This window comes from Notolepis coatsorum, assembly GCF_963971535.1.
Source record: "Notolepis coatsorum genome assembly, chromosome: 9".
Taxonomy (NCBI): domain Eukaryota; kingdom Metazoa; phylum Chordata; class Actinopteri; order Aulopiformes; family Paralepididae; genus Notolepis; species Notolepis coatsorum.
The window spans coordinates 69,596,329-69,609,320 of record NC_140173.1 but is presented as its reverse complement, the minus strand read 5'-3'; the positions used below and the strand labels follow the sequence as shown (position 1 = coordinate 69,609,320).

General features: G+C 45.2%; 1 protein-coding gene across 1 annotated transcript in view; it reads left to right on the top strand.

Annotated features, from left to right (window-relative positions):
- The window catches only part of b3gat2 (beta-1,3-glucuronyltransferase 2 (glucuronosyltransferase S)), a gene marked incomplete at both ends in the record, with an annotated part of 133,420 nt that overhangs the window by 56,936 nt on the left and 63,492 nt on the right, over positions 1 to 12,992 (top strand). The window contains 1 exon segment of the mRNA XM_084321906.1: positions 11,626 to 11,770. Coding sequence (XP_084178032.1) covers positions 11,626 to 11,770 — 145 coding nt within the window.

The following is a 12,992-nucleotide window of genomic DNA, read 5'->3' as shown; positions in this document are numbered from 1 at the left end:
AGTGACAAGACAATTCACACATAACTCGCGTCGTATCCTAAATGTAGTGCAGCAACACTCGTTTTGGAAAACATCGTTATTTACAAAACATTTAGAAGGGAAAGAAAGAAGAAGTGTTCAAGGTCTGGTCAAGACCCTTCCTACCCCCCCTGCTGAGCTCCTTGATGCAGGTCATGCCCCCATATATCGCCCCCCTGCTGAGCTCCTTGCTGCAGGTCGGGTCACGCCCCCATATATCGCCCCCCTGCTGAGCTCCTTGATGCAGGTCGGGTCACGCCCCCATATATCGCCCCCCTGCTGAGCTCCTTGATGCAGGTCGGGTCACGCCCCCATATATCGCCCCCCTGCTGAGCTCCTTGATGCAGGTCGCATGAACACTTAAGGTAACTAACTTGCGTTCAGCGTTTCGTTCAGCGTTTCTCTGTTTGGCCACGACGCCCACGTGACCGCGCGCTAGCACGCCCCCTTATCCACGCCTGCCGCTCTGACTGTGTGTTGCAGCGCATGGCAGAGTGTCGCCACCTTCCTCAATTTATACGCATGGAAGTATTGACTACGCCGTAACGAATCATTAAGAAAATATACCGTTAACTGGAATATGTTGTGCCTTTACACATATATTGGATTATGTAATTGGTTTGTCATGACAAACAAATAAAAAAATCGCGATTTACCCGGTGGCTACAACAACACACAGTGACTGCATGTAGTCACTGTGTGTTGTTGTAGCCACCTCCTCAGAGGCAGGAATACTAAGCTCCCCCTTAAGCTCCAGGAGAGAGGAGAGAGGCTGAAAACCCGCAGTTCTTGCCCGACTGATGGGAGCCGAATCCCGGATCCGATTTGTCTGATGAATACCCCCAAAACATGGAGGTCCCGAATGCATGGAAGTATTGACTGCGCCATAACGAATCATTAAAAAAAGATACCGTTAACTGGAATATGTTGTGCCTTTACACATATGTTGGATTATGTAATTGGATTGTCATGACAAACCAATAAAATATCACATCGCCGGCTGTCTCTGGCTTGCTCCAGCGGACACCAGAGCTCAGCCAGCGGGGAGAATATGCTCCCGCGAGCAGCATCCCATATGACCCCCATATATCGCCCCCCTGCTGAGCTTCTTGCTGCAAGTCAGGTCACGCCCCCATATATCGCCCCCCTGCTGAGCTTCTTGCTGCAAGTCGGGTCACGCCCCCATATATCGCCCCCCCCTGCTGAGCAACCAAATACCAATTAATAAAGTGCTTGGAAACTGACACATTTTACAATTTGAGAACAAATTTTTTGTGTTTAACAGAGGAAATTCAACGGTAACCCAAATCATTCAGTTATGCTCTCAGAGATGCATACATTTAGTTATTTTAGTTTTAATTTTTTGGTTAAATGTAGAATTTGTAATGCTGTCAAATAGGCAAGAGTTTGGTATTGCACTTTGTTTACGCTTTTTGGTTTTGGTCTGAGGTGTGGGTTGCAGTTTAGTAACTTATATTATTGTGACCAGACCTCTCTCTGCAGAGCCTGAGGTGTGGCCAGCAGTAGCAACCCCTCCCCCCTCTATCCCCACTCAACTCCAACCCACACATTCACAATTACTGTGTTGCACAAGTTGCACTCAATATTTAAATAATGTTAGTCTAAATAAATGTAGACAGACAATGTACGTATTTTAAAAATAGAATGAACAGAGTAGTGTTGTTTTGAAACAGTAGGCCTACAGTGTGTGTGTGTGTGTGTGTGTGTGTGTGTGTGTGTGTGTGTGTGTGTGTGTGTTAGTTTGATTTATGCTGCATTTGATATTGATGGCCTAATTCATTTTTAGTTTATTTATTTTAAATAACACAGTGACACTTTTCCTTTTGATAAGTGTGGTAATATTGAGTTGAATTTCATAAACAGCCTTGTATACTGTTTAGCAGAAGTGGTGGCAGGGATAGTTGAATAGACAAAGGTCACACCTACTGTGACCAGATAGTACTGTATGGTAATCTGGCCCAAAGGGTCAAAGAGTATTCACACCCCCCCCACCAGAGGACATCAGGCTAGCCCCCCCTCGTGAGACAAGACAGGCCCCTTCATCTCAGCAAAAGATCACATCAACGGGGGCCACCGCTGTCCCATCACGTCGCCACAACCCAGGGGGGAGGGGCTGCCAGCGCCCACAGGAGACCGCTCACAAAAGACGCCCACAGACCAACTGTATTATGTAAAGCTATTATTGGCTAGAAATTAGAGTATATAAGAGGACACAAAATGGTAGTTCAGGAGCCCAGACCGAACCAACCCCAGGGGTCTGCGGCTCCACCCCTCCACCATCGAGAGACTGCTGTGCTGTTTGCATTTTATGTGAGTAAATACATGGGAAACACCATTTGTTGTTTAAGCTTAATGTCTGAAACCAGATTTACTCATGTATAATGTGTGCAGTATGGTTAATGTATGTTCAGATTATGTTAACCAAGTGACTGTTTTATGTACATTATTGAGGTTTGAGATGCAAACCTGATTGTGATATTTCTGTACAACAGACAGCCCTGTTAATGTTTTCTGATAATCTTTTGTATGTGAAAGGCAACCTTTTATTCACTCTTGGCCCTGGCTCAAATAAATCAGCTGAGTTGAACTACAGTTCTGGTTTGTCTGGCGTACACGTTTATTTCTCATCTGCTAAGTCAGATGAGGAGACCAACAACTCTATCAAGTATGAATCCTTCCTCCTCCTTCCAGATAATCAATCTCATTGTATTGTACTACAATAACCTCAAATTATTGTAGAAAGTCTGTGGGAATTTACCACAGAAATGGTGCCGTTCTTCCCACCCTTTGTGTCTCCCCCTGAAAAGGTGCGGTAGGGTCTTGTCATATCAAATCTGGACCTTGCTGTGTGTTGGGGACACGGGGCAAAGAGCTGGGGTGTTGCTGCGTTTGGAGTGATAGACGAGGGGCTTGTTGTCTGAATGGAGGAGAGAGAGGGACAGGATGAAGGTTGGTTGTGTACGCCACTGTTTGGGGCCCACGGTGAATATGGCTTCTGCATGCAGGGTTGGGGGAGCGGTGTCTTAGGTTAGGATGTCCGGAGGTATGAAGATCGCGCTTGTTGTGCAGTGAACATGCAAACGTGGGCTTTTTATGTTTGTATGTTTATTCAGATACAGGAGGCCGGTCTCGGCCTATGCGGGCCACGGGGGTTGGGTTGGTTAACTCGTATGGAATATACTTTATGAACTGTACGGGGGGAGTTGCACCAAGAAGATACGGCATGTAATGGGGTGGCGTATTGGTGGCGCACAGACTATCTGATCATGATGTGAGGGTGGCGTCGCATGACGGCAGATAAAAGGCTTTCCTGGCTAGGGAGCACGGTTATCTGGTGTGTACGACAGGAGCGCGTTCTGAGTATGTAATTGCCCTAAAATTATTCTCAGGAAGAGGGCGCGGGTAAGTTGGGGAGATTTGATTGTTCTGTAATGGAAAGAGAGCTGTGTCCAATGTGCATTATGACCCTGCTTAGAGCCACAGAATAGGCGGGACGGGGACCGTGAGTGGGTCAGTATGGGCATAAATGCGTCGGGCTAAGGGCTCTGTTGCTATTTCAGAACATGCAAGTCGGGTATGGTGAAAGATGGGTGGACCTTGACATGATCAGCGCAGGAGGTCTGTGCGATTGCAGGATTAAAACGTAGTAGTTAATAGAAGATAAGGGTGCCGGCGTGTTCAAGACAAGGCTCGATAATGGACTGACTGAAGTCAGGGACCGATCGGCCTATTTTAAATGAAGATATATTTGCCGTCCTTAGGCATAGTATCGAACGGATCGGGTGGTCCTTTTTAATCTTGAGCGAAACCGGCCTGTTGATTCGATTACGTTCGCTGTGATACAAAAACAATTCGGTCGAAATGACTGATAAGTACTTAATGGTTGTATGGGGACTATGGCTATGGTTAGGAATTGTATGGGGGACTATGGCTATGGTTATGAATGATTGGCGAAACGTGGGAGCTTATTGTTGTTGATGCTGGTGTAATTGGTTAAATCTTTAATACACTGTTAATATGGTTAGGACATGTGTTTATGCTTGTTTTAGATTGGTAAATCTTTAATACACTGTTAAAATGTTGACACAAGCCTCCGACTTGTAGGATAATTTATTGATGGAGGCTTGCTGCAATGACAAATTTTGATATGGTTGTGTTTACAGTGATCGACATGATTGTTTTTATTGATCCTTAATAATTGTATACGCTGGGGAGGGGGTTGGCCTTCTCCCTGGGAATGTGTGATTAATTCAAAAACCTGGGGGCGGCTTGCCTCTGGGAAGATGAGAAGTGTGATTAACCATTTAATGATTTACAGATGAAGTTATTTCATGAAGTGAGGAGATAGGGTCTTTGTGTCAAAAGCCTTTGTGCTCAGGGGAGACTGTGAAGTGATTAACGAGTGTGGTATATGTTTATGATATGAATGAAGCGTGGATGATGTTGAATTGTGATGTTTGATTGGGTTTTGCTTTTATTTCTTTTTTAAAAGATAACTCTCAGGATTGAATGTGTTGTGACACTGTGAAATTGGATGTTTGGTTGAGTTGGTTAGGGAGGGGATTAGGCACCCCGAACCTCTAGCCTTCAACAGGCGGCAGTGGGCTCGCAAGAGTCTGGGCGCACGTTAAACACAAACCTATAGTGCTGGGGAGAAACTGAAGGCCCTCGTGCGTAACGAGGTATGAAATAACATACCACTGTGGCACCGCCTAGTCGGCCCAGGAAACGTCGCACGTAAGTTGGTGTGGGCACTGGGTGGTACGTGGGCGACAGTCCACACCTAGGAGCAGGGCGGTGCACCGGAGGGGGCACAGCTCCTGCCGTGAACAGGCAAGGCTGGCGAAAACGGTCAATATTTCCATGCCCAGAGCAAGCGGGGTGGGGACAAGACCGTCGGTTTCTAAACTGAGTGGCTGATAGGTACTACGGACAGTCAGCCGCTTGGGGTCCTGACTTGATGACGGACTATGAGGTCGCTATCGACTGGGTCGCCAGCCGGTTGGGAGAGCGTTATGGCAGAGACCATAAATGCACCTGGCTCAATGTACAGTCAGGCCACAGTAACCTTACTAGCCGATACAGGGTTAGTAGGCGAGTTGTGCTTCTGTGATCAGTGTTTTTGAAAAGAAAATGCTGGGAAGCAGAGGGATGAGGGGTGTCAATTCAGAGGAATCTGGATTGTCTCTCCTAAGATTGGAAAGGGACCCAGCCTTAAACTGCACCTGAAGGTAAAATAAGGGGGCTTCTTCCGTTCATGAGAGGAGACCTTACCGCCGGAAGTGGAGACCTGCATCTCTGTTGGGGGAGAGGGGCCGGCGTCGGACAAGGCAGTCCTAAGAAAGGAGCTGGTTGTACCGTCGTAGCGGACTGCCTAAACCTTACGGGGAGAGGAGCATCTAAGTAGGGGAAGGAGTGCATCCGAACGGGAGGAGGGTACTCTTAACTCTTTCAGTGCCACTCACGAGATTTCTCGTGTTTTTTTATAGGTGGTTGCTAGCCACTCACGAGATTTCTCGGATTTTTTTTTATTTTTTTTTTTTTGCGATCTGAAAAATTATTGCATCACCCGAGCCTACCCGAGTATTGCCGAGCTGCGCCGGTGATCACTGTGGAAAAAAGCGCCCCCTGTCGTCTCCCAGATGACATAAGTGATTTTGGAATGGACTCAATGAAAATGAATGGGGAAAAAAATCCGGTACTCCACATTTTCCAGTTCACTGATCCAGCCGGGGTTACTAGAGTTCATTCTGGAGCCTCAGATCTCCGCGGATCATGGAGAACCACTGTGTCGCGTTGGATCCATACACGTATCGATTTTTTCGAATGGTGATCAGGAATTGGAATATACCAGTTGGATACCATCTGATGTCAGGTAAGGACTCTATGTTATCAGTGGTAGGATAATCAGAGTAATTTTGATGAAGTTATAAGCTGTTTTGTGAAATCTCTTCTTTCGTTTTCACTGTAAAAGTCAGAGAGGAAATCAACAAGGCGATTGTCCGTGCGCGGCCGTAATGTGCGTGCGTGCACGTATAATATTGATCATCTAGCGTTTATTTGAAAACGATTCATAAAAAGGCCGACGAATATCAACGTTGTGGAATATTCCACTAAAAGACGATTTTCATAGAATGCTCCAGAATGAGTTGTTTTTTATATCAAAACGGGGGCTTTTCTAACTGCTCTGAAACGGCAACGACGCGATAAAAAAACAATCTGCCTTCACAGCACTGTCTGGAACATAGTCTTTGATAATGCGATGGGCAGATTAGACACATAGCCATAATTTAAAACATAGATTAGGCGATATTAACGTTAACATTGGCGCGGATGGTGGCATTCAAGCGGTAAAATGGAAAACCAGGCATGGCATTTAAAGAGTTAACTGGAAGGAGGTTAAAAGGGTCAAAGCGTTTAGATTTCTTTTCTTTTCTTTCTAAATAACCATTAAGGTGGTCTGCGGTTGGAGCTGGTTAATTTCATTGATTTGCTTTCACATCTGTTGGAATATTTTTTTGATTATTTGCCTTTTGTTTCTTAATTTCTCTGTTATGATCTGGTGAGAGGACGGTTGAAGCGTGAGATGCATTGGGACAGATCGAGGCTTTTTGTGACATATTGTGTAAAGAAAATTTGTTTTGTGTTTTTGTTCCCTTGCAGTTCAGTCGGAGGGGGAGGATGGACCATCACAAGTGGAGGGATCATGGGAAAAATGTGTAGGAATACATTTCATTAGATTATGACACGATGGTGTGAACCCGTTCAGTCAGTTCCTGTGGGAGATTGTTGGACTGTGGAAAGAGGTCGCTTGTAGACGCTGCCCCTCCGTCAATATAGCCCCGGATACAAAGGCCGGAGGTTTGGGACAAATCTGTAGATCCATGGAAATACAGTCATGGCTCGAAATATGACGAGATCACAGGCCTACAGACGTTGGCTTCAGCTGAGGCTGGCCGACATGGGGTGGAGGGGGGGGGGGCGAAAACGGTCGGAGACTGTGCAACCAAAGCGTTGAACAAGGGCCTCTGTGTGATTGATTGGTATGTTGAACGGGAGGTGACTGAACGGTAACAACTGGTATAGATTATGACACAACGCAAGAGTACTAAACTAAACACATACACATAGGTAGGATATTAGGTGTAGGTTATGGCCGGTAATTTCTGGTGAAAATTTTTTTCCCTTGAGTGCTGCTCCGCCCTCCCTGTCGACTGTGCGCTGAGGTGGTAGGTGTTATGTCCATGGGATGTTCATAAAAGGGGGGAGAGGTGAGAAGACCAACTGAATTGATTATGCAAAATGTGATTGGGCTGACTTGGAAAAGGAATTAACAAGAGAGGAGAAGCAAAATGTATGAAAGAATGAATAATAATTTCTGTGTCCTCCCCAGATCATGTAGACGAATACTGTAATTTTAAAAAATTGTGATGGATTATACTTTAAATGTGTAATGTTTAGATTAAATTGTTTTATTGTGTTCAACAAGCTCAAATGTTGTTGTTTCAAAAGTAGGCCTCTGGCTATGAGCCATGAGGAGCAGAAAGCTAATTGATGATATGTACAAAAGAAAAATGGAAAAAGAAAAAACGCAGACATTTTGAAAAAATGAATTTTAATTTTAGAAAAAATGAATCCTTTGTATGATTAGTATGTATAGAAAATCAAGTCAATATATCATATGTGACGATAAGAATCGTCAAAACGGGGAAATGTGGTAATATTGAGTTGAATTTCATAAACAGCCTTGTATACTGTTTAGCAGAAGTGGTGGCAGGGATAGTTGAATAGACAAAGGTCACACCTACTGTGACCAGATAGTACTGTATGGTAATCTGGCCCAAAGGGTCAAAGAGTATTCACACCCCCCCCACCAGAGGACATCAGGCTAGCCCCCCCTCGTGAGACAAGACAGGCCCCTTCATCTCAGCAAAAGATCACATCAACGGGGGCCACCGCTGTCCCATCACGTCGCCACAACCCAGGGGGGAGGGGCTGCCAGCGCCCACAGGAGACCGCTCACAAAAGACGCCCACGGACCAACTGTATTATGTAAAGCTATTATTGGCTAGAAATTAGAGTATATAAGAGGACACAAAATGGTAGTTCAGGAGCCCAGACCGAACCAACCCCAGGGGTCTGCGGCTCCACCCCTCCACCATCGAGAGACTGCTGTGCTGTTTGCATTTTATGTGAGTAAATACATGGGAAACACCATTTGTTGTTTAAGCTTAATGTCTGAAACCAGATTTACTCATGTATAATGTGTGCAGTATGGTTAATGTATGTTCAGATTATGTTAACCAAGTGACTGTTTTATGTACATTATTGAGGTTTGAGATGCAAACCTGATTGTGATATTTCTGTACAACAGACAGCCCTGTTAATGTTTTCTGATAATCTTTTGTATGTGAAAGGCAACCTTTTATTCACTCTTGGCCCTGGCTCAAATAAATCAGCTGAGTTGAACTACAGTTCTGGTTTGTCTGGCGTACACGTTTATTTCTCATCTGCTAAGTCAGATGAGGAGACCAACAACTCTATCAAGTATGAATCCTTCCTCCTCCTTCCAGATAATCAATCTCATTGTATTGTACTACAATAACCTCAAATTATTGTAGAAAGTCTGTGGGAATTTACTACATAAGAAATCCAGCCATATTCCTTTCATTGTATTTCAAATACTGCACTTTAATTTCAAGCGGAAAACTAATCTTTCCATTAAGACTATCAGTGCCGACCTTGTTTACCTTTTTACCCCGTTGAATGCCATCATCCACTTCAATGTTAGCGTTAAAAACGCATAATCTATGTTTTAAATTATGGCTATGTGTCTAATCTGCCCATCACTTATCAATGACTTGTTTGGAGTCAACATTGTCGAAACGGATTGTTTTTTAATCGGTTCATATCCTTTTTTTTTTTATCCACTTTTTCTCCCATTTTCTATATTTTCTCCCATCCCAATTTCGTATCATCCAATTCAACCCTCCCCTGTCACGGACGCTGTTTCTTGCCTCCCACAAGCCGGCTGCAATGTGGACTAAGTCATACATAGCATAAGTCCCCTCCGGTACTTGAGGTAACAGCAGTCGCATCTTTTCACCTGCGCAGCTCGATCTCTCAGTGGCGAGGAGTAACGCGTGGGAGGCTCACGCTGCCCCCGACACTTCCTGATTCTACTGCGCAGGCGCACCAACCGACCTGTAGGAGTCGCTGTCCACAACGCCCGATCCCCACCCTTCAGTTTCCCTCCCCGTAATACGGCCAATGTGTATTACTGTGGACGACCAGCTAAACTGAAAGCAAATGTGGAGAGCGGGGCTCGAACTGACGAGCCCAGCGTCTCCAGCATTTCGTGGCGAGTGCCTTGCCCACTACGCCACGTAGCCGCCCGGTTCATATCCTTTTTATAGCATTTCGAAAAGCTATCGTTCTCTCTAAGATTTTCTGAACATTTTAAGATTCCCCCCATAAACGGCATTTATTGGAATATTCTCGAATACTATTTCTGAATCGTTTTCAAATAAACGCTAGATTATCGATAGTATATGTGTACTTATGCACGCTATAGAGGCGGGCTGAAAATCTATTCTCTCGTTTCCTCAAGATCACACACACACACACATACACACATAGGGACACGCTGTTATCTCAGTGAATACAGCTCCGATTACCCCAAGACTGGTAACATAGACTCCTTACCTTAGATCAGATGTTCTCCAAAAAGATTATTCCAATTCCTGATCGCCATTCCAAATATCGATCGTGTTTATTGATTGATTATTGGCTGCTGTAAATATATATTCCAGGCTGCTTTCCGTCTCGCGATCAGATCCCTCATCATCAGATCCATCGCCAGCATAATGGAGCCAGTTGGCTCCACCTCTACAGATCCCACAGGGATCCAGCAGTATAATCGACTGACCTGCAGTTACACAGGGATAGACGATAGGGGGCGGTCTTTTCCCATCTGAGCTCCTACAGGGGCTGCTGTACCAACGGGAGACTCGGTTGATGAAATATTAATTCAGATCGCTATTAAAAAATAAAAACGGCATTTCTCATCGTCGTTTGATAAAACAAGAATAGTTGTCGTCGGCATTCAAAGTGTTAAGAACTGACAATCAGGGAATTTAAACATTGTTGACATTGTTTTTTTGTGTTTATTTTAAAGAAAGGAAAGTGCTGGTTGAGCATATGCATACTTTATGTTGATGGTCTTTGTCTATAATGTGGCCACAAAAATAGAAAGGTTTAATTATTTTGTTTGTTTGCACTAAGTTAATACTTTGACAAATGTAGCCTATATTTTTCAGTCAGTTCGGTCTTTGTGTGCCAAACATTATTTAAGACAAACCGCTGTAAACCTTTTTATTTATTTTTTAAATAAATGAGAAGCATGTTTAAATTTTTGGAGTGTTACATTAAAAAAAAAAAAACATATATATCGAACCGAACCGAAAACCGTGAGCACAAAACCGTGATACGAACCGAACCGCGTATTTTGTAAACCGTTCCACCCCTACAGATTATATATATTATGTATCTTCTCTGTGTTGTGTTTTGTGTTGTACCTCTCCTCTACCTCCTCTACCTCCCTCCTCTACCTCCTCTCTTCTACCCCCTCTACCTCCCTCCTCTCTTCTACCCCCTCTACCTCCCTCCTCTACCTCCTCTCTTCTACCCCCTCTACCTCCCTCCTCTACCTCCTCTCTTCTACCCCCTCTACCTCCCTCCTCTACCTCTTCTCTTCTACCCCCTCTACCTCCTTCCTCTACCTCCTCTCTTCTACCCCCTCTACCTCCCTCCTCTCTTCTACCCCCTCTACCTCCCTCCTCTACCTCCTCTCTTCTACCCCCTCTACCTCCCTCCTCTACCTCCTCTCTTCTACCCCCTCTACCTCCCTCCTCTACCTCCTCTCTTCTACCCCCTCTACCTCCCTCCTCTACCTCTTCTCTTCTACCCCCTCTACCTCCTTCCTCTACCTCCTCTCTTCTACCCCCTCTACCTCCCTCCTCTCTTCTACCCCCTCTACCTCCCTCCTCTACCTCCTCTCTTCTACCCCCTCTACCTCCCTCCTCTACCTCCTCTCTTCTACCCCCTCTACCTCCCTCCTCTACCTCCTCTCTTCTACCCCCTCTACCTCCCTCCTCTACCTCCTCTCTTCTACCCCCTCTACCTCCCTCCTCTACCTCCTCTCTTCTACCCCCTCTACCTCCCTCCTCTACCTCCTCTCTTCTACCCCCTCTACCTCCTTCCTCTACCTCCTCTCTTCTACCCCCTCTACCTCCCTCCTCTCTTCTACCCCCTCTACCTCCTTCCTCTACCTCCTCTCTTCTACCCCCTCTACCTCCCTCCTGTCCTCTACCTCCTCTACCTCCTCTCTTCTACCCCCTCTACCTCCCTCCTCTTCTCTACCTCCTCTACCTTCTCTCCTCTACCTCTTCCGCAACCTCCTTCCTCTACCTCCTCTCATCTACCTCCCGCTTCTACATCCTCTCCTCTACCTCCCTCCCTCTGTGTGTGTGTGAATGCAGGTGTGTACATGATAACTGATCATTCGCCCCTTGTCCTCCTCTCTAGATGCGTGGCACGCGAGGCGTGTCTGTGTGGCCTGTGGGCTTCGTGGGTGGCAGAGCGTACGAGCGCCCCCTGGTGTCTGGAGGTAAAGTGGTGGGCTGGTATACCGGCTGGAGACCCGACCGACCGTTCGCCACTGACATGGCAGGTAAGACGGCTCTAAATAAGAGACTTAAGACTTAGTGTGATGTTTATAGTTCCCTGTGAAGCTGGTTATGATATGGTGGAGCGACTGATACCGTGTTTCCAATGACGATACCGATCCAGAGTCCTAAACCTTCAGTATCAAGCCGATACCGACTCGGCGTTCTAAACCTTCAGTATCACAGCGATACTGACTCAGAGTCCTAAACCTTCACATACTGACTCGGAGTCCAAAACCTTCAGTATCAGGGCAATACTGACTCAGAGTCCTAAACCTTCACATACTGACTCAGAGTCATAAACCTTCACATACTGACTCAGAGTCCTAAACCTTCACATACTGACTCAGAGTCCTAAACCTTCACATACTGACTCAGAGTCCTAAACCTTCACATACTGACTCAGAGTCCTAAACCTTCACATACTGACTCAGAGTCCTAAACCTTCACATACTGACTCAGAGTCCTAAACCTTCACATACTGACTCAGAGTCCTAAACCTTCACATACTGACTCAGAGTCATAAACCTTCACATACTGACTCAGAGTCCTAAACCTTCACATACTGACTCAGAGTCCTAAACCTTCACATACTGACTCAGAGTCCTAAACCTTCAGTATCAGGCCGATACAGAGAACCGATCCCTCCATCTATTTTATTTAACAGTATAGACTCTGTTTGGAGTCTTTGGGCAACAGATGATCCATGTCTCTCCATTTGATGGAACACGCTTTTACGTGTTCTATGTGTCAATGCTGCTAGAAAATCAAGGCACTTTGTCTTCATTTCTGTCACGTGCTGTGTGGCTTGTGGAAAACGCCACAGATATGATCTGAAAATTAAGAACTCGACTGAATAGCCCCCCTTCTCTCATCCAATGCCTTTCAGAGGATCCCTGGTGACGGCAGAATATGAGAAAATACTATTGAGATTTAGTCGCACATTGAATTGCTATGCGCTGAGATAACTTGATGTTTCAGTTTCAGTTTCAGTTTAAACTTTATTTGAACAGGGACAACACACATTAATGAACATTGGGCTGGGTGATAAAACGATAACGATAATTATCGTGATATATTTTAATAATCGATATCAATTGATAATAAAAAGAAAATCAATAATGTTTTTTTTACCTGCAACAGGGCAGACTTGTCTTTCTTACCTACAACTTAAAGTAATGGCTTTGCTTGTCCAAATGACAATACTGACCAAATTGAGATTTATTT